The sequence below is a fragment of the Salvelinus sp. IW2-2015 genome, linkage group LG16 (assembly GCF_002910315.2).
Source record: "Salvelinus sp. IW2-2015 linkage group LG16, ASM291031v2, whole genome shotgun sequence".
Taxonomy (NCBI): domain Eukaryota; kingdom Metazoa; phylum Chordata; class Actinopteri; order Salmoniformes; family Salmonidae; genus Salvelinus; species Salvelinus sp. IW2-2015.
In genome coordinates, this window is record NC_036856.1 from 9,897,194 (window position 1) to 9,920,192 (window position 22,999).

Below are 22,999 nucleotides of genomic sequence, written 5' to 3' on the forward strand. Positions count from 1 at the left end.
TGTAAACCAGTTTTGACCTAAAGGTAAGTCCTATATATTCAGTATATGCTAAAGCAAAATAACAGTTGTGTGGTTCAACATTATTACATTTTATTAATTGATCACATGCAATCTAATGCATAGCCCCCCCCTCCTCCAAAACAAAGTTGGTCCGCTCACAATGTAATACACATTTTCTGGCCACACCCTGATTATTCAAAACACACACAACTATCTTCACATTTCTATATTGTTGACAGAGTAGTAGACATAAAGAAAAGTCCCCTGAGAACTGGAATTATTGGGGAGCAAATGTCACAGGAAAATGTTGTCATTGCTGGTGGTGACCAATATGGCAGCCTCCATTTTTTTGCTGAGTCACATCTCACAGGGTCCTTCTAAAAATGATTCAATATGGGCCCAATTCCGACCCGAGTTAAGCGTGCTTAAATGGAACGTAATTCCATGTTTATGCACTTTTCTCTATGCTTATTCTGACGAACTTAAGCATGAGAATAGCATGCTGTTCACCTGCTATTCGTTTTGGGTGGAGATCAAATAAATGATGGGTGTGTCAACAGACGCTGTATTCTGACCTTGACTTAATTCCCTAATAATTTTTCCACCTTTACATATGAGGGAATAAGGTCTATCGAACCTACCGGTTTCAAGTGGAAAAAGCATTACTTCATTTTTTCCGATAGAAAAAAAAACACCATTCTCCATGCACTGTAATTTTACAACTTGATAAGCGCTAGTTAAATGTGTAATCTGTTTGGATAAGGGAACTATAAATTACACTTGTTTTAGATATATTTTACCTTCCAATTGCTGAAGACAAATGTGAAACCAGTCAACTTTCCCAAAGTAAAGATTATGAAAGGCAGAATTTTAATTGTACAGCCTTTTAACTTGCATAGATGGGCACTCGGATGTCTTAATTATAGGCTACCATGACTTTCTGTTTCCTATTTCTATCATGTTAAATATTAGCCACTATCAGTATCGACCAGTTTACTGTTAGTTCCCTTCAGTTGGTTTAGCATACATTATCATTCCATTTAATTACATCGTTTTGTTTACCTGTATTTGCTTCCTCTCTAAACGCTGCCATGGCCATGTGGTTGTTGCTGAGGATCATTAGTAACAGTTAGGCTAATTAAATCATTATGGAGCGGAGTGCAGACCAGGCATTAACCGTTTGAAGCCTACGCATGGCGCAATACTTGGCTGTCATCACACAATACCATGGTTAGTGCAGGCAACAGACGAGGGTATAGTCTACTATTGTACACTATTCTCCCTATTATAATTCTATGTACACTAATCTTCCAACATTACCATGGGTTAAATAACAGTGGCAATTTTCTGAATGAATCAAACCACTGTTTTCTTTTCCACGTAAAGGCTCTCCAAACCTGTTTTTATGATTCATAAATACTTTCCTAACCCTAAATAATCTACAAGATCAGAGTATTTTTTGAATCTACCAAATGGTGCTGAAACAGAGAATGATATGCATATATTTAGATGGCTTTCTTTCATTGATCCCTAATATTCAATATATTCTATTGAGTCTGTCAACAAAATTCTAGCTAAAAGTTACACCAAATTTAAAGAGATGGCTTAAGATAAATGCACTGAAAACCCTATTGAATGAAAAGGGAAGCATGCCTGCAAAGCCCTTTACGTACCTTCATAAGGTAAGTCTGAATACTAACTACTGAGAAGTGTGTAAGAAAGGCATAATTTCCTAAGTCCAAATCGGGCCCTATATAGCCTTTAATCAAAAGTAGTGCACTATATAGGAGATAGGGTGCCATTACAGACACAACCATGCACTGTTCAGCTGGGAGCCATGCGTTCCAGAATGTGGGGGTGTAGATGGAATGTCCTCCCAGTCTTTGGGCAGATGTGTGTGCATGCTGTATTAGAACTGCAGCTGAACGGGTTGGACTTGGTATGAGTCAAAGTCCTCGAGGATTGTATCTAAAGGGAGAGGGAGAGATGATAAGTCGATATGGAATCCTTGCATGGCAATAGGCTTACCTACATGAGTCGTGTAAGTTAATTAAGACTCGAACTTCTCTCTCTAAAGCCTCAAACTAGTCGTATGTGTACCGAGAGGTCATTTAAATGCAGTCTACTGTATATACTGTATGCCTTCAGAAAGTATTCATACCCATTGACTTATTCCACATTTTGTTTTTCAAAATGGATTTGATTTTTTTTCTCTCAGCAAATTTAGTGAAAATGAAATACAGAAATATCTCACTTAAGTATTTACACCCTTTCAACGGCAGGGACTGGGAGATTGGTAAGGATTGACGGAACAGTGAGTGGAGCGAAATACAGGCAAATCCTTAATGAGAACCCACTTCAGACAGTGGAGGCTCCTCAGAGGAGGAAGAGGAGGACCATCCTCCTCACAGAATTTCATCAAAATAGTGAAACAAAGTTATCCTTTTTAGAAAAAAAGATACTAAATATATTCACGTCACCAAATAATTGATTAAAACATTGTTTTGCAATGAAGGTCTACAGCACTCTAGGGTAGCATCATGGTGTAGCTGGAAGACAGATAGTGTCCATCCTCCTCTGGGTACATTGACTTCAATACAAAACCTAGGTGGTTCTCACCCCCTTCCATAGACTTACACCATAATTWTGTCAACTTCCAGAGGACGTCCTCCAACCTATCAGAGCTCTTATGGCATGAACTGACATGTTGTCCACCCAATCAAGGAATCAACGAATAAATCTATACTGAACAAAAATATATATGCAACAATTTCAACGATTTTACTGAGTTACAGTTCATATAGGCAAAACAGTCCATTTAAATAAATGCTTAGGCTCTAATTTATGGATTTCACATGTATGGGCAGGGGCGCAGCCATGGGTGGGCCTGGGAGGGCATATACCAAACCACCTGGGAGTCAGACCCAGCCAGTCAGAATGAGTTTTTCCCCACAAAAGTTTTTTTTCATTCAGACAGAAATACTCATCAGCTGTCCAGGTGGCTGGTCTCAGACGAGCCCSCAGGTGAAGAAGCCGGGTGTGGAGGTCCTGGGCTGGCGTGGTTACACGGGCTCTGCGGTTGTGAGGCCGGTTGGGCATACTGCCAAATTCTCTAAAACGACGTTGAGAAATTAACATTCAATTCTCTGGCAACAGCTCTGGTGGACATTCCTGCAGTCAGCATGCCAATTGCACTCTCCCTCAAAACTTGAGACATCTGTGGCATTGTGTTGGGTGACAGAACTTCATATTATAGAGTGGCCTTTTATTGTCCCCAGCACAAGGTGCACCTGTGTAATGATCATGCTGTTTCATCCGCTTCTTGATATGCCACACTTGTCAGGTGGATGGATTATCTTGGCAAAAATGCTTACTAACAGGGATGGAAACAAATTTGTTGAGAAATAAGCTTATAAATAAGCTTTTGGTTCATATGGAACATTTCTAGGATCTTTTATTTCAGTTCATGGGACAAACACTACATGTTGCATTTATATTTTTGTTCAGTATAGTACTGAAAACTTAAACTACAGCTAGCTAMCAAAAATTAAAGAGAAGCGAGAGCAAGAACTAGCTATCTTTCTGGTTGCAACACTCACTACCAAGTTAAAAACTGCCTCTGGAAGCAACGTCTGTCTAAGAACTGTTCGTCGGGAGCTTCATGAAATGGGTTTCCATGGCRGAGCAGCCGCACACAAGCCTAAGAACACCATAAGCAATGACAAGCGTCGGCTGGAGTAGTGTAAAGTTCGTCGCCATTGGATTCTGGAGCAGGGGAAATGCGTTCTCTGGAGTGATGAATCACGCTTCACCATCTGGCAGTCCGGCGGATGAATCTGGGAAAACGCTACCTTCCCCAATGCATAGTGCCAACTGTAAAGTTTGATGGAGGAATAATGGTCTGGGGCTGTTTTTCATGGTTTGGGCCCCTTAGTTCCAGTGAAGGGAAATCTTAACGCTACAACATACATTGTATTCGATTCTGAGCTTCCAACTTTGTTGCGACAGTTTGGGGAAGGTCCTTTCCTGTTTCAGCATGCCCCCTTGTGCAAAGTGACGTCCATACAGAAATGATTTGTCGAGATCGGTGTGGAAGACAGCTGATGTGTTGTGAAGTCAAAAAGTGAGAGGTGGAGAGCGCGTAGATGTGAGAAGGAATTATTCAACGATCAAAGTGGTCAACTGTGTCAACTGTGTTTGCGTGATCAGGGGTGTATTCATTCCTCCGATTCTTAAATGGAAAGAAACGGGGATAAACATCAGTGGTGTAAAGTACCACTTAAGTAGTTTTTGGGGGTATCTGTACTTCACTTTACTATTTATATTTTTGATTACTTTTACTTTTACTTCACTACGTTCCTAAAGAAAATTATGTACTTTTTACTCCATACATTTTCCCTGACACCCAAAAGTACTTGTTACTTTTTGAATGCTTAACAGGGCAGGGAAATGGTCCAATTCATTCACTTATCAAGAGAACATTCATGGTCATCCCTACTGCTTCTGATCTGGCAGACTCATTAAACAAAAATGCTGTGTTTGTAAATTATGTCTGAGGGTTGGAGTGTGCCCCTGGCTATCCGTAAATAAAATAAAAAACTGAAAATGGTGCCATCTGGTTTGCTTAATTATTTGAAATGATTTATACTTTTACTTTTGATACTTAAGTATATTTCAGCAATTACATTTACTTTTGATACTTACGTATATTTTAAAACCAAATACTTTTAGACTTTTACCTAAGTAGTAATTTACTGAGTGACTTTCACTTTTACTTGAGTCAATTCCTATTAAGGTATCTTTACTTTTACTCAAGTATGACAATTGAGTACTTTTTCCACCACTGATAACCATACCTGAATTTGTCCAATAGAAACTATRGTTTGCAACTTTTGGACTAATGATTACACCCTAGATCAGCTAGATGCAGGCAAGATTGTGCAAGTCAGTATTGAAGTTGTCAATGTCTGTCACCTTGATTACTCAAATGTCTCTCCACCTGTGCACCTATGTTGTAAACTTTCATTCATAGGCTAGGTTGTAGCAACCTCATGATGGGTATAGGGAAAATCTGAGTATCATGTAGTAACCTAAACCTATCGATGTTACATTGAGCACGGTGAATGGAATATGAATGACAGTCATCCAATATGCTGTAATAGAAATAAGGCCATGCTCATAAGAAAAATAATCATCCTCCCTCATCTTAAACGACGCCGACCGTCACAGAGTGCAAACAACCTCTGATTCTCAAGCATACAGCCAAAGCACCGCTGGAATGGCTTCAGAACAAGAATGTGAATGTCCTTGAGTGGCGCAGCCAAAGGCCAGACTTGAATCCCATTGAAAATATGTGGAAAGAATTGAAGGTTGCTGTTCACCGCCACTCCCCATCTGACTTAACGGAGCTTGAGAAAATCTGCAAGGAAGAACGGGAGCTGATACAGACATACCCAAGACGACTCAAAGCTGTAATCGCCGCCAAAGGTGCTTCTTTCTACAAAGTATTGACTCAGGGGTGTGAATACTTATGTAAATTAAATATTTCTGTATTACATTTTCAATAGAAAATACATCTACAAACATAATTTCACTTCGTCATTATGGGATATTGTGTGTAGATAGGGGAGGGGGAAAAATATATTTAATACATTATGAATTCAGGCTGTAACACAACAATATGTGGAATAAGTCAATGGGGTATGAGTACTTTCCGAAGGCACTGTAAATGCAGCCACAGTATCACTTYATGACAATGAGAATGGATAGAAGCAGGCATGAAACACAAGTAAATGTAGATCCTCTTTTGCCAGAGAGCAGTATCATCCATTTCTCAATACAGGAATTCTATTATCAGGATGCTGCAATGCAATACTTCTCTAATTGATTCCCTAAGGTCCCCATCCTCCTCTACTTCCTGCTTGTGAGAAGGGTATTCTAATAAGGGGGGTGGGGTTGTCAGTAGTGTGCTGCTCACCATTGCAGCGATAGCGTAGGTTAGCCCAGATTATGTTCTCCTGGGAGAAGCAGAAGACACCCAGTCTGCCTCCTCTCATGGTGGTGTCTATGATGATACCTGTGTCTGCCACTATCTGAGGACCCTCAAAGAAACGCACTCTGAACATGACACACACATGCATAGAGCGAGACCAGTTAGGAACACCAAAATATGACAAAGGTTGCGTTTACACAGGCAGTTCAATTCTGATCTTTTAACCAATCAAATCCGATCTTTTGCCAATAATTTTGCCAAAGATCAGAACTAGGCTGCCTGTGTTAATGCAGCCAAAGACCATCTCCAACCCGAATAGTTGTGTCACGACTGGACGATGTAACCTATTGTGGTAAAGAATACAATATGGATAGTATGATGATAAGAGAAAACATGCACGATAGTAATTTCATGTTGTTTAAGTTCAACAGTCACATATGTCAGTCCACACATAATGCCACAAATTGTAATTTAAAGGTCCAATGCAGCCGTTTTTACCTCAATATCAAATCATTTCTGGGTAACAATTAAATACCTTACTGTGATTGTTTTCTGTTAAAATTGTTTAAAAAATGAACAAAAATAGCTTCTTAGCAAGGAGCAATTTCTCAAACAAGAATTTAGCTAGGACTGTCTGGGAGTGGTTTGAGTGGGGAGGGGAAAACTGGACATTTGCTCTTATTGGCAGAGAGGTTTGGAACTTTCTTTCTTATTGGTCTATTAATTAATTTACCGCATGGTGATGTCACCATGGAAGGCCAAAACTCACTCCAACTAAAACAGGCTAAAATTTCAGGCTGTCTTTTCAAAAAGCTTTTACACTAAAATGGTATTATTTAAATTTTCACAGTATCATTCCAGCCTCATAGTGTGGAACTATATATAAAATATAGGAAATCACATTTTTGATTGCACTGGGCCTTTAATGTATTATGAAAGGAGAAGGTCACGTCCTCGTTGGCAAACTGCACCAAAAGCCATCAGACGCCTACGAGGTGTGTCTGATAGCAGCGCACTACCTGATGTAGCCATCTTGGGGCCTGTGTTGCAAGAACCAGCGGTAGGAAGTCTTGTCCTTCCAGCCCACGTTGCGGACGTCTTTCCACAGCAGCTTCACCTGGTCACTGGTGTCCCCAGTGTGCCACAGGGAGTTGCGTAGATTCTCCCCTGGTCCCGTGTTGGACTTCACAGCCTAGTCGACAACACAATTGCACAGGCAGCACGGTTACAGAACTGTAGATCTCTTCCAATGTATCAATCTGGGCAGGTGTATTTATATTTCAACTCAAAATGTATCTATTCTCCGTTGAGCTGTTTTTAGTCCAGGGGTAGACTTAATATTAGGTAACTGGCCCTATGAGTATTACTTAGAAAGGGCTAGTTGTGTGTAGGTCAGTCTATTAATAGAGTAGTGGTATGTTTGCATGAATTTGTACAGATGTATATAGGATCTTAATTTGATCACCCTGTAGTTGGAGGAATTCAAGGTTTGAAAAGGCTTCTAGAGTTTGTAATTTCCATTTAACATTTTAGACTTGATTTGCCCTAACAAAAAATGTAAAGTCATACAAAAATGTSCATTAATTATAATAAAAAATGAATAAATATTTTCTGGGTAACAATTAAGTACCTTACTGTGGTTGTTTTAAATTAAAACGGTCAAAAAGAAGGAAAGAAAATGCTTCTCAACAAAGAGCAATTTCTCAAGCAAGAATTTTGCTAGGACTGTCTGGGAGTGATTTGAGTGGGGAGGGGAAAACTGAAAATTTGCTGTAATTGTAATAGAAAAAACAGAAAAATACTATATATTAAAACGTTGTGTTTATTGTACGTCTGATTAGATCACCATAGGAGCATATCAGAGTTGCGGATGTTCCTTCCCAATTATGTTGAACCAATGTGGAATAGACGTTGATTGACGTCTGTTCCCAGTGGCTTTTTCTTCTTCCATTAATTATAATCCACACAATAACTRAAATTTCCAGTTGCTGCAGGATTATTTTCCTGCCGTGAGAACATAAGTGACTTTTACTACATGACTAGATAATAGTCATTTAAGATGTGCATATAGGATTTTTTGTACCTTCAGTTGGATCCCTGGTTCTGCCACAGCTCTGAATGGATTGGCCTGCCAATAGATTTGCTCAACCTGTTTCCACATCACCACGTAGAAGGAGGAAGAGTCCTGGTAGCCAAAGATGAACCCTGCATAGTCGTCGTCCGTTACGGTATTCACATGGAACGTCCCTTCGAAGTCAACACCGTTGAACGCTGTGTAACCTTGAAGGAATGGCGTGAGTTTGGGTTAGGATGCGTTTGAGAACGTCATGTACAACTCGGTTTATTGAATGAATCCGACTTGAGACAGTGTGATTGTTGCTCTTACCAACAGCCAGTCCAGGGTCACTGTTCATAGTTTGGACGATCTCTCTTCCCTGTGGAAAGAGAAACAGAGAAGATTATAGAACTTYAGCAGTTAACATGTCTCTTCCCACTGGTGACACATTGGATGAATTAACGTTGTTTCCAACTCATTTCAACGAAATTACGTTGAACCAACGTGGAATAGACGTTGAACTGACMTCTATGCCCAGTAGGTTGGCATTAGGTTGGCATTGATTTGTATCTACTGTAACACCCTTGGACTTCTTGTATTAGATTTAATGCATTCATCAATACAGATGTAGGATCTTAATTTGATGACCCTTTTATTGCTGAGATTTTTCCTGCATAGCAGGAAATGCAAACTTGAAGTGTATTTGAGTTTTAAAAAGGCTTGTAACGTTTAGAATTTCCACTTAGAAATTTCAGACTTGATTTGACCTAACAAAAATGTATCAACCCCTACAAAAATTGCTACAGGATTGTTTTCCTGTTATAGCAAACTGTCTGAAATCAAGATCCAACATCTGCATACACATACCTGATTGAGCACCACCCAGTTAGGGTCTATCTGTGCGTCTCCCTCTGGGTCCAGCACCACTGTCTGGTAYGCCCTGAAGTCTGTGAGAGTGACCTCGGCGTTCTCCGGGCACACATCGATGCTGTCAATGATGGTGTCGTTGTCAAAGTCGTTCTCACACACATTCCCAACACCATCACCTGTAACAAGGAGATTGACTCAACATGTGACTTTTAAGTCACTGGATAATATTATTGTCAACATTACACGGATATATTGGAGAACTTTTTGGAAACTAGACTGAAAAAAGMCTGAACTCACCGTCAGAGTCCTCCTGCAGAGGGTTGGGGATAAGGCGACAGTTGTCCGGTCCTGGGGGCAGAAGGTCAGGAATACCATCATCATCATCATCGTCGTCACACTCGTCCCCCAGACCGTCCTTGTCCGTGTCCAGCTGGGAGCTGTTGATGACCGCAGGGCAGTTGTCCTGAGAGTCCTGGTGACCGTCACCATCACTGAGAATAGTAGAGAAAAACACAAGGAGACTATTTTATAATTATCCCCACTGTTGTGAGATTCTGAAAGTTGATGTGTCAAACCAAAGTCATTACATAACATATAAAATAAGTAATGGCGTACCAATAGATTGGAATGCCACACACAGGCCTACACTGGTTAAAGGCAGGGAGGTAACAAGAAAGCTAGTAAAACTGCTATACCTGTCCTTATTGGTGTCACAAGGGTCTCCGATCAAATCGTTGTCCATATCCAACTGTATCAAACACAAAAAATATCACTCGAACATCGAGATAGGTTATCATTCTGGTACAACATGCAGTAATGACTAGGATTAATYCAAGTACAGCTAAACATGGAAATCAGAAACCAGACCTGGTCAGGGTTTTGAACATAGGGGCAACTGTCACAAGCATCTCCGACTTTGTCCCCATCTCGATCCTTCTGGTTAGCATTGGGAACCCTTTTGCAGTTGTCCAGATTATTGGGGATTCCTGGAAGTAGGTAACAGTAGATGACATGTCAATTGACATGAATGACCGCAATGGCAGAATTAGGCTTGTCACGGTCAAAAACTCTACATGCATACTTACTGTCGCCATCAATGTCTTCGTCACATTCGTCACCCAGTCTATCAATATCAGTGTCTTTCTGGTCGTTGTTTTTGATCATACGGCAGTTGTCACAGGCGTCTCCAAAGTCATCTTCGTCCACATTTCTTTGGTTGACATTTGGCACCAGCACACAGTTGTCCTACCAAAGAGGCATTAGAGCCTGTCTTTACACTAAGATACCAAATCAGTGTAAAGACCTGCCGTAAACATGACACAGCAAAACATCAGTTGCTGGAGAAAGAGATCAGTAACCTGTGTATTTAGGATWCCATCGCCATCTGCATCCTCATCACAGGCATCTCCTTTGCCATCCTTGTCTGCATCCTCTTGGCCAGAGTTGGGTACTGTTAGACAGTTATCCTAAAAGTATGTATATAAAGCATATGACAATGACTTAGTTTTTCCACTTTATTTTCCATTTGCGTTCAAAATAGTATAGTCGTGGACTTCCACAGCCTTTTCAAGGACATTCAAGTGTATTACCTTGGCACAGTTCCTCTCGGTGCATTCCAGTTTCTCATCAGGGAAGCCATCAATGTCAATATCAGAGGTGCAGAAGTAACCATTGCCAGCCCATCCCACCCCACACTGTGAATCAGGATAAAGTCAAAGTTATGGACTGTACTGTATTATATATGGAATGTCAATTCGCATTCAAATTCCATTTCAGCTCCAGCAGCTGAATCAATAACGAGCCATCTGTATCCAAAAGAATGCTATAGACAACATGTATATAAGGAGCAGTATACATTTAGGCTGTATTAAAATTCATATTGATCCATTGCAACAGAATTGTATCGCATTACCTGACACTCTATTTTCCCATCTCGTTGGACAATGCACTCTCCGCTGGCATGGCAGGGGTTGGGCTGGCCATTACCACACGCTCTCTCAGGCTTACAGCCCTTGCGTTGATCCCCCACATAGCCTGCCTTACAGGGGCCACACTTAAACGAGCCCTGACAACAACACGCACAACCACCACAGCAGACACTTAGTTTCCCCTCCCCTCAAAACCTCAGAGAGGAAAGACCTCTGGATTTCCTAATGAGATCTATATTTGAGTGGCATCGACTTTTAATGATACTTACAGGTGTGTTCAGACAGTTGGAATTTTCCATACAACCTCCATTCTTGGGTCCTTCGCACTCATTGATGTCCTTACAGACCTGGGTAGGATTCAAATACAAAAGAAAGCCCTGATGCATAAATCTTCCATCTTCAAGCAAAACCTTGCATGTTGCCAGCGAGTCGTTCCATGTAATTTCAGCAAGCCATGATACACACTATCTCAGATTGTTCTGAAATTCTTTCTGTAGTTAAAAACAGATAAGATTGGTATTCCTGAAACATTATTTTGTTGAATTGTAATTTTATCTCTGAAATGTTACTAATTGAGTGCATCCAAATGGGCCATTTTAATTTATAAGATTCTGTGTCCAATAATGTCTAATAAATATAGTTCCCAACATCTGATTTGGACCAAACTTTTTCCTAACAGTAAGTTAGACATTAGGAATCCCAAACAATGGTCAAAGTATCAGTTCTCTGTTTGACAAGTAGTATTAAACTGCGCATTGCTTCTCCATACTATGTCATGTATTTCCTGTGAATCTGGTTATGTTTTTTCCCCCTGTTCAGAGAAATTAGTAATTGAAGTCACTTGCATTATTTATCATAGAGTAATGGGAAAGTATCAGGTTTTACTACTGCACTGAACAAAAATATAAACGTGACATGTAAGGTGTGCGTCCCATGTTTCATGAGCTGAAATAAAAGATCCCAGAAATGTTCCATACGCACAAATAGGTTCTTTCTCTCAAATGTTGTGCACAAATTTAATTACATCCCTGTTAGTGAGCATTTATCCTTTGCCAAGATAATCCATCCACCTGACAGGTGTTGCATATCAAGAAGCTGATTAAACAGCATGATCATTACACAGGTGCACCTTGTGCTGGGGACAATAAAAGGCCACTCTATAATGTGCAGTTTTGTCACACAACATAATGCCACAGATGTCTCAAGTTTTGAGGGAGAGTGCAATTGGCATGCTGACTGCAGGAATGTCCACCAGAGCTGTAGCCAGAGAATTGAATGTTCATTTCTCTACCATAAGTCACCTCCAATGTCGTTTTAGAGAATTTGGCTGTATGTCCAACCGGCCTCACAACCGCAGTGCCCATGTAACCACGCCAGCCCAGGAAATCAAAATCTGGATTCTTCACTTGCGGGATCGTCTGAGACCAGCCACACGGACAGCTGATGAAACTGTGAATTTCTGCTCAAACTGTCTGAATCCGCCTCAGTGAATTTGACCTGCGTGCTCATCGTAGTCACCAGGGTCTTGACTTGACTGCAGTTCGACTTCAGAACCAACTTCAGTGGGCAAATGCTCACCTGGCACGCTGGAGAAGTGTGCTCTTCACGGATTAATCCCGGTTTCAACTGTACTGGGCAGATGGCAGACAGCGTGTATGGAGGTTTGCTAATGTCAACGTTGTGAACAGAGTGCCCCATGGTGGAGGTGGGGTTATGGTATGGGCAGGCATAAGCTACGGACAACGAACACAAGAGCATTTTATCGATGGCAATTTTTGAATGCACAGAGATACTGTGACGAGATCCTGAGGCCCATTGTCGTGCCATTCATCCGCCGCCATCACCTCATGTTTCAGCATGATAATGCACAGCCCCATGTCGCAAGGATCTGTACACAATTACTGGAAGCTGAAAATGTCCCAGTTTTTCCATGGCCTGCATAGTCACCAGACATGTCACCCATTGAGCATGTTTGGGATTCTCAGGATCGACGTGTACGACAGCGTGTTCCAGTTCCTGCCAATATCCAGCAACTTCACACACCCATTGAAGAGGAGTGGGACAACATTCCACAGGCCACAATCAACAGCCTGATCAACTCTATGCGAAGGAGATGTGTTGAAATTGGTGTATGTTGCGTTTTATATATTTTTTCAGTATAGATGCCACTGTTCCTGCTATACCGCCACACTTTTTTAATCCATTTTGCAGGTCTCTTGTGTTTATTAAATAGATCACCCTCCCAAAAAAATGCAACCTTGGGTAGAAAACCAATAGATTTGGCTCATGATGAAAATATATTGTGTGGTCACCATCACAATTCAAGCCAGTCCTGCATGAAAGCAAATAATTTTTTTGTTCTTTTACACTTAATATTTGTCCAGGAAATATCCCATTTGTGTGTGTGATTTATTACTTTAAAAAAGGGCTGGATTAGTTACTGTTAAACCATTCCTGGTGAACAAGCAGACCATTGGTTACATCAGTTCAATGTTATGGTCTCTAATGATCTTCAATAGTAAACGTCCAAAACACACACTTTATAGTATTTTGCAGTTGTAATGGTATTGGATTGCGTTGGGTTCAATGTTGAATGTCACTAATCACAATACATGTTGAAATGTTTACTGATCATTTTGAAAAACAGGCTGCCATGCAATTCAGTATTTTATTAGGGTTGTCACAACATTTTAATCCCTAGCCAATTTCTCCATTATAGTTTTGGGCTTGTAGGAAAAGTCTTCATATGAGAATTGCATAGTTATATCCCTCTCAAAAAGCAGCCACTTGTTGGACTATTCAAGGAGAGTTGGGGTGAAGCATTAGGTTGCTATTTGTGCAAACTGGATTGCTTTAATAGAGGACTGGCTTGAATTGTGAGGATGACCACACACTTTTCGTAATGAGTCAAATCTATTAGTTTTCTACCCAAAGTTGCAAAGGAAATGTTGTGATCTATTTAATAAACACAAGAGACCAGCAAAATTGATAAAATAATGTGGTGGTATAGCAGGAACAGAGGTATCTAGTGGTCAAAACCTGGTACTTTAACACTACTTTATGGTAAATAATGCAAGTGACTTCATTGACTCATTTCTCTGAACAGGGGAAAAAACCATCGCCAGATTCACAGCGAATACATTTACATAGTATGGAGAAGCAAAACTCCAAGCCACAGCTTCATACTACTTGTCAAACATAGAGAACTGATACTGTATACTGGTTGTTGGGGTGGGATTGGTGTGGGGGGGACCGTGGGTGGCTTTTGACCCCCCAAAAATTGATTCCTCTTACTCATTGGTAGGAAGAAGTTTAGTCCAAATCGGATGTTGAGTACTATTTTTATTAAATATCTGAATCCTATAAATTAAAATGGCCAATTTGGGTGCAATCAATTAGCTTAATTTTGCAGAGATCAAATTATATTTCAAGAAAATGTGTTTCAGGAATGCTAATTGTATCTGTTACTAATTACCGAAACGATTTCCGAACAATCTGAGATGGCGGGTGTCGAAATCCTCTTTGTTGTGCTTTTTGCAGTGGAAAGGCCCCAATGTCAAGCTCATAAGCTTCTTTGCTTGATTCAAAATTGCTACCTGTTTGTTGTTAGTGGCGTAGGAGAGGCCTATTCCCTGCACCCGGGGGCTGGTGTAGCCAGTGGGACAGGGGCCACAGCGGAACCCTGGAGAGGTGTTGATGCAGCGCACACCCATGTGGCAGGGCTTCAGGACACACTACACACACAGTAGGAGAGCCGAGAGAGGGCAGTAATATACATGTTCAATATTTGAATTGGGATTTGCCATTGAGATAATCTAACAGTTGATTTAAAGAGTGACTGCCTTTTAAAACCAACAAATCCATTTGAAAATGGCCTATGTGGCAGCGATATGAGCCAGAAACAGTTATTCTAGTGTCAATATTGACTACACGGTGTAAATAGGATAATTTTTAGGAACATCCGTGCATCACAACGGATAAATGAAGGTTGTGTTTTGATTTGACGGTGTCCATTTGCCCGCTAACATGGGGTGAACAGCTGCGGTGATTGCTGTTTATCCAATAGCATAGACAGTAAGACAGACCTACCCAGCAGCTCCGACTTTGTTTACATAAGAAAACATGTTTTTTTGCTTGAGAAATACTGCACCAAACACCTTAGTTAGATGTAAAATTGCACAACTGAAACATCCTCTGCAAAAACATCAAGATTAATTTCAGATTTCTTGAGTTATCTTAGAATTATTCTTGGGATTTTGAGGAAGTTAAATAGGCTTCCGCATTTACAGTGTGTCATGAGGGACAAACATCATTAACCAAACGTGGAATCGTCAGGAAACACATCGGCAAGACTGAAATTTTTCAAATGAGCAACAGGAAAGCACACATGCCAATGCGGGTGTTCAGAGGCTCTTTAAAAACCAAACAATATACACAATAGTAACACGTACTGTGTAAATGATCGTATTTCAGTTTAGACCCACTACAGCAGGGTTTCCCCAGTGGCGGCGCGGGTGTTTTTATTTGGCCCCCCAAGTTTATTTGGCCCCCCTGAGCAAAAACGAATAATTATGTTGTATTATTTGGGGGGAATTTTCATTGTTGGACAGAAAACACTGTAAAAACATCAGAAAATCAACTCAAAGTTTTTTTCATTTTGGAAATCTGTTCCCGAAATATTCCCACTCATAATAGAAAGACGTGATTGTATACAAATATAAGCAAGGTTTGAAATTATTATGATTTAGTCAAATATTATATCTGTTTGGGCTTATGTTCCTGCCCCCCATCCATCCACTCAAGAAGAAAACAGCTCGCGGCTGATTCTAGTTCAGGGTTTACCAATGTCAGTCCATGGGACCCGAAGGGGTGCACGTTTTGGTTTTTGCTCTAGCAAAACACTAGCACTTGACTCCCGAGTGGCGCAGTGGTCTAAGACACTGCATCTCAGTGCAAGAGGCATCAATGCAGTACCTGGTTTGAATCCAGCTGTCATTGTAAGTAAGAACTGACTTGCCTAGTTAAATTAAAAATTAAAAAAATACACAGCTGATTCAAATAATAAACTAATRATCAAGCTTTGAATTTGAATCAGCTGTTTAGTGTTAGGGCAAAAACCAAAACGTGCATTCCGAGGACCGAGTTTGGGAAACACTGATATAGTTGATGATCCCTGCACTACCGAATAGTATGTGACATTTTTTGGATCCTGTCCTACCTCATCCACATGTGTGCAGTGGGTACCATTGCCCTCCATGCCCTCAGGGCAGGGGCCACACTTGATGCCCCCGGCGGTCTCAATGCACTTTACCCCCATGTGGCAGAGGTTAGGGTCACAGGAGGTGCGAGGGGGACCTTGCATGCCTAGGTGGGAGAGGATGATACACCAACCATCAACCAAGTAGACCTGGAGCACTCTCCTGTAAAATGTCTCCATCTACTGCAGGTTGTGAAACATGTCATTTTCTATTTGTTTACATTTCCATTACAGATCCATTTACCATTACATATTCATATGTTTATGTATGTACTGTATATATTTTAAAAAGTACATGAGAGCACAATGGTATGATTAATGTACCATACTTACATACAATTGAGATAGCAATCATGCTGTTGATATTGATATATATGTAATGTACAGTGCCTTCAGAAAGTATTCACACCCCTTGACTTTTTCCACATTTTGTTGTGTTACAGCCTGAATTTAAAATGGATTACATTTAGATTTTTTTGTCACTGGCCTACACACAATACCCCATAATGTCAAAGTGGAATTATGTTTTTTGAATGTTTTACAAATTAATTAAAAATGAAAAGCTCAAATGTCTTGAGTCAAMAAGTATTCAACCCCTTTGCTATGGAAAGGRTAAATAAGCTGAGGAGTAAAAATGTGCCTAACATTTCACGTAATTAGTTGCATGGACTCACTCTGTTTGCTTAACATGATTTTTTATGACTACCTCATCTCTGTACCCCACACATACAATTATCTGTAAGGTCCCTCAGTCGAGCAGTGAATTTCAAACAAAGATTCAACCACAAAGACCAGGGACGTTTTCCAAAGCTTCGTAAAGAAGGGCACCTATTGTTGGATGGGTAAAAAAAAAGCAGACATTGAATATCCCTTTAAGCATGGTGAAGTTATTAATTACACTTTGGATGATGTATCAATACACAGAGTCACTACAAAGATACAGGCGTCCTTCCTAACTCACATGCCATAGAGAAAGGAAACAAATCAGGGATTTCGCCATGAGGCCAATGGTGACTTTAAAAAAGTTACGCCGTTAAATGGCTGTGATAGGAGAAAATTGAGGAGGGATCAACAACATTGTAGTTACTCAACAATACTAAACTAATTGACATAGTGAAAAGAAGGAAGCTTGTACAGAATAATATTCCAAAACATGCATCCTGTCCTGGATACAAGTGTTATGTTTGGGGCAAATCCAATACAGCACGTTACTGAGTACAACTCTTCCTATTTTCAAGCATAGTGGTGGCTGCATCATGTTATGGGTATGCTTGTAATGGTTAAGGACTGGGGAATTTTCAGGATAAAAAATTAACGGAATGGAGCTAAGCACAGGCAAAATCCTAGAGGAAAACCTGGTTCAATCTGCTTTCCACCAGACCCTGGGAGACCAGACACACCTTTCAACAGGACAATAATCTAAAACACAAGGCCAAATCTTCACTAGTTGCTTACCAAGAAGACAGTGAGTGTTCCTGAGTGGCCAAGTTACAGTTTAGACTTAAATCTACTTGAAAATCTATGGCAAGATCTGAAAATGGTTGTCTAGCAATGATCAACAACCAATTTGACAGAGCTTGAAGAAATTTGAAAAAAATAATGAGCTAATGTTGCACAGTCCAGGTATGGAGAGCTCTTAGAGACTTACCCAGAAAGACTCACCGCTGTAATTGCTGCCAAAGGTGTTTCTACAAAGTATTGATTCAGGGGTGTGAATAGTTACGTAAATTAGACATTTCTGTATTTCATTTTTAATAAATGTGCAAAAATGTCTAAAAACATGTTTATGATGGGTGAGAAGAAAAGCATCAAAGCAAAGGGTGGCTACTTTGAAGAATCTAAAATCTAAAATATATTTTGATTTGTTTAGCACTGTTTTGGTTACTATTATTCTACAATGTCGAAAAAAGTAAAAATAAAGAAAAACCCTTGAAGGAGTAGGTGTGTCCAAACTTTTGACTGGTACTGTAATTATATATATTAAATATGTACATATTCATGTATGTACTGTATTAAAAATACAGTAACTTTATTTTGTGCCTAAAAGAGCGCTAGCCTGATTAAGAGATACACCACAATGTTTACTGACATTCAATTGGAATATCTATTTCTGCAGGCAGGCCAAGGCTACTCACCACAYGCTTTACACTTCATCACTGTGTTCTTCAGGAAAACAATATATTGGATCTGCATGGAGGTACAAATACACTATTAGTTCACATTATACTGTATGGGACCATTTACATCCTCAATGAAAGTTGCCCTATATGTCCAAACAGTGACTTTACCTGTTGCTTCAGCAGTTCTATAATCTCCGCCAAGGCTTGATTCGTTCCCTTGATCTGATTAATGATTTCCCCATCTGAGTTTGAAAATGAAAAACATTACACAACTCTTTATTAGCGATGGATGTGCACGCACAGCTATGTTTGTTTCATACATTAGCAATGGACAGATCATCTTTGAAAACATACGCCCACATGTATTCCTATTCCAGCACACTCTGTTTCAACCAAAGTCAAAGTAACTCAAGTCAGTAGAGAGAATAGTAATTTCAGGTAAATGGGGTGTTATCATCATAGGTTGCCAAGATAAACTGAAACTAATGTCAACCTTCTCATGTTGAAACTGAACGTCAGGCGGGTCACAAAGCTCCTGCTCGTACCTCATTACTCTTCCTGTGACATTGTCTTGGATGCACATCTGTGGCTGACGCAAGTCATCAGTATGCAATGTGTTGGGGATGCACTATGCAGATGTCCCTTTATAAAACAACATCATCCACTGCCTATTCATCATCTTTACTACCTGCACTACTATCCCCTTGCCACAAGAGCTGGCATTCCAAGACTATCCGTGGGCCTGAATCACATGGTTACAGAAATACAGAGACTAAGATCTTGTGGGTTTTGTGCCAAATCGTTTTTTCATACTGCTACAATACCAATTTTCTACAATATGGGATGATAAAGAATTTATTGACATTTATTTWAAAAAATGTCACACTCATTGCATCGTGAAAGATATAGAACAGGATCTTAGAAATAACAGAGCCTGTGGTTTGGTTTAACAGTGGTTGGCAAGAATCATGGCAACGTCAATCAATTTAAGTCTTAATTTATGGACTCCTGTGGAAGTTAGATTTACAGGCCCTGGGGTCTGGGCCTTTCCAAGGAAGAGGTGTCCCAGATGAATAGGATGCTGGGATAGCCTGGCATGTGGGGACTGTTGTGGTGCTCCAACAGGAACCTACTCGATGTATTAATTGACCTGATGTATTAAACTGCCCAGGAAGCTGTATTGTGTCAAAGTCTCCTGAGCATGGAGGAGAGGAAGTGTGGTCTTCCCATTAGGAGCTGCAATGTTTTCTGAATGAATTCCAGTGATACTGGCAAAGATACTGGCAAGAAAACACTACCAATGACACTATCAGGGTGATTTAGTTACATTGCCTGACCGACAAGTCGCTCAACAGCATAAGCTGCCAATTTGTTTTTCAAAGTGTGAAAGTGAATCAACCCGTTGGCCATGTAGATGACAGGACTTACGAATTCAGCTTTGTGAAATGATGCTGAATTCATTTATTGTGTTCTATTTCAGGAATATGCTAAATCAAAGTAGTTACATTGAATTGGGATGATTGCAAATAAACGTTCAATTTTAGACTAATATGATCTGACGTGCCATTGACAAGACATTTATTTGACATTTATCACAGGTATAAAATAGCAGACTTCCAAAAAAGTATTCTCACGCCTCTGAAGTTGGTAACACAAATTAATTAATAAGCATTAATAAAGAATTTAGTATTTCATTCATTGTAAACATTTAGATGCATTTATAAGCATTATAAAACATTACAATTCGTATGCATTTATAACATTTATAATCATTTATGAAGCATTTATTAGAATTTATAAATTACTTATTCATGACACTGTTATCATGGTGTTACCAGACCCACTTCAAATAACTTTTGAATCACTCCAAACATTTTTGACATACATTTTGTGCTATGACGTTTTTGTACTAAAATATTGATAGACATACCTCTCTGACCAGCTACAAGGTCACTGCTCACACTCAGCGAAATCACCAACACCAGAATCCGCAGCATGTTCTCATTTGCCCTTCGACGTCTCTACAGCGAAAGACAGGTAAGTGTATATGAAGTCCGGTGCCACTGTGTAAAGTCTGGTGCGGTTCGACCAGGTCCTTTATCCAAATTTGTCTTCAAGAAGAATCAGGGATGGCTCCTGTAGCAGGGTTAAGACAGTCTGAGAGAGAGTGGGATCTGGCTCCTCTGCTGCCTGCCTTTTTATACATGTCTCCTAGAGTGACATCACCTCCAACTATGAGGTCCTCTGGAAGCCTTCATTTAGGATTGTCCACGTAACACAGAAGCCCATCACTGGCCCAAAAGCATGGTCCTCTTAACTTTGTTTATTGATAATGATGATACACATACAAGGGTTTTCATTTTCTGATTGTAACCAGATTACAACCAACTGGTCTCTATTACAACCAGGTAAAGATATCTCTGTAACACTTTATTTGGATAGTCCATCTATAAATGCTCTACAGACTATCAGTAACATTTCAACTAACTAACTAACTAACTAACTAACTAACTAACTAACTAACTCTAACCCTTGCTCTAAACCTAACCTTCAACCTTATCCTAACCCTAATCTTAACCCTTACCCTAACCCTATTTTTAACCCACCCTAACCCTTATTCTAAACCTAACCTTAACCTTAGCAAGCAGTTGTTTGTCAACAGATAGATTGTTGATCGTATGACTATCTGGACTATCGAAATAAAATGTGACCGATATCTCAACCAGTATATACTGAGCGTACAAACATTAAGAATACCTTCCTAATATTGAGTTGTAATCCCCCCCCACCCCTCCCCCTTTGCCCTCCGAATAACCTCAATTCGTCAGGGCATGGACTCTACAAGGTGTCGAAAGCGTTCCACAGGGATGTTGGCCCATGTTGACTCCAATGCTTCCCACAGTTTTGTCAAGTTGGCTGGATGTCCTTTGGGTGGTGGGCCATTCTTGATACACCCTGAAAACCTTTTAGTGTTAAAAACCCAGCAGTATTGCAGTTCTTGACACAAACCGGTGCATCTGGCACTTACTACCATACCTCGTTCAAAGGCACTTGTCTTGCCCATTAACCCTCTGAATGGTACACATACAGTACATGTACACAATCCATGACTCAGTTGTCTCAAGGCTTAAAGATCCTGTCTCCTCCCCTTCATCTACACTGTGTAACGATTTTCTTCTTCTTCTGARGAGGAATATGAAGGATCGGACCAAAATGCAGTGTGGTACGTGTCCATGTTAAATTTATTAAACTGAACACTGAATACAAAATAACAAAGGAGAAACAACAACAAAAACGAAACAGTCCTATCAGGTGACAGAACACAAACAGGAAACAACTACCCACAAACACAGGTGGGAACAAGCTACCTAAGTATGGTTCTCAATCAGAGACAACGATTGACAGCTGCCTCTGATTGGGAACCATACCAGGCCAAACACAGAAATACAAAACATAGAACAAAACATAGAATGCCCACCCCAACTCACACCCTGACCAAACCAAAATAGAGACATAAAAAAGGAACTAAGGTCAGAACGTGACACACTGATTGAAGTGACATCAATAAGGGATCATAGCTTTCACCTGGATTCACATGGTCAGTCTACAACCTGACCATCATATTGATGTCATTACAACCCGTTTTGCCTGCTGGTAGGCCTAATCAGTTTAGCAAATAAATAGGAAAACGATATAAGGGGAACCAATATGCAGCACGAACTGAAACTAACCATGCCTCAAATCATCTATAATGTTAGAAAATTAATTTGATTCATGAGTATGTTCCTGATCAGGTTGTCAATTGGGTACACCTCTCGTGTACTGTGTCGTGTCTGTGACTATCATTAAATGTTATTTTATCAAATCAATTCTCTATGTGTAATTATTATCACGTGACTAAACTAATCATGTAAAGTTTAATTAACTAGGAAGTCGGGGCACCACGGGAAAATGTTTATAGAGTCTCTATTTCCTGAATCGACTCTTCAGATATTTTCATATCTTATTGAGCACAGGCTTGTATTAATGTATTATTACCTTATCAGTTCTCATTACTGAACGTCACAAACCCTTGGATATCTGCACGAACCCTAGCCTCCAAAATGAATCAGCGATATACAAATTGGCTGAATTATTTATTTACTAACTAACTAAACAAATCACAGAAATACATAAACAAACAATATAGTTATTGGTTACTAACACAGTGCATTGATAAGTCCCTAGTGGGCTAAATCGGTATGACGGCTTGGTAGACAATGGAAAGGGGTGGGGCCAGATAAAAAGCGGGAAAGACAAAATGGATTCACTACACACAGTTGATAATTATATTCAGTGTAATGCTAATCCTTTGCACATGAACGGCCGCTCACTCGAAAAGAATTGCAATGTATATATTTGCGCCCGTATGTCTTTGTTGTCTTCTCTGTTGGAATTGCCAGTCCGTCTGCTGGCGGTCAGTTCTCAGAGAGTCTCTGGTTAACTTCCCGAGAAGTTACAACGTCTTTCGTAGTTGTCACTTTCTCAGTGGCTCTGGATAGTGTCTGTTGTTATGGATACATCAGGCGTACAGATGGTCGTTCCATAGAATAGATGCTTCCGCGGTTGTCAGTATTCTCGTACTAGCCTTACGTAATTTCCAGCTGCAGACTAGTAATGCTACGTCTAGGATTTGCTCTCATTCTGTAGTAATCGATAGTCTCAGAGTTTAACCATTTCCAGCCGTAAAGCCAACGCTACACGCTGTATGGTCTCCGTGGCCTATAGAGTTGTAGT

At 40.1% G+C, this 22,999-nt stretch overlaps 1 protein-coding gene across 1 annotated transcript; it reads right to left on the bottom strand.

Moving 5' to 3' along the window:
• Nucleotides 1-838: 838 nt before the first annotated feature.
• On the bottom strand, nt 839-20,369 carry LOC111975936 (thrombospondin-4-like). The gene is made up of 19 exons (XM_024004608.2): nt 20,154-20,369; nt 18,392-18,465; nt 18,239-18,290; nt 16,065-16,210; nt 14,443-14,580; nt 11,116-11,193; nt 10,831-10,983; nt 10,508-10,612; nt 10,277-10,384; nt 10,004-10,163; nt 9,786-9,904; nt 9,614-9,666; nt 9,216-9,409; nt 8,916-9,094; nt 8,379-8,427; nt 8,076-8,272; nt 7,012-7,184; nt 5,978-6,117; nt 839-1,968 (listed from the first exon to the last, which is right to left on the bottom strand). The coding sequence occupies exons 1-19, from the start codon at nt 20,218-20,220 to the stop codon at nt 1,910-1,912; spliced, it is 2,244 nt and encodes a 747-aa protein (XP_023860376.2). The 5' UTR covers nt 20,221-20,369; the 3' UTR covers nt 839-1,909.
• Nucleotides 20,370-22,999: the final 2,630 nt, after the last annotated feature.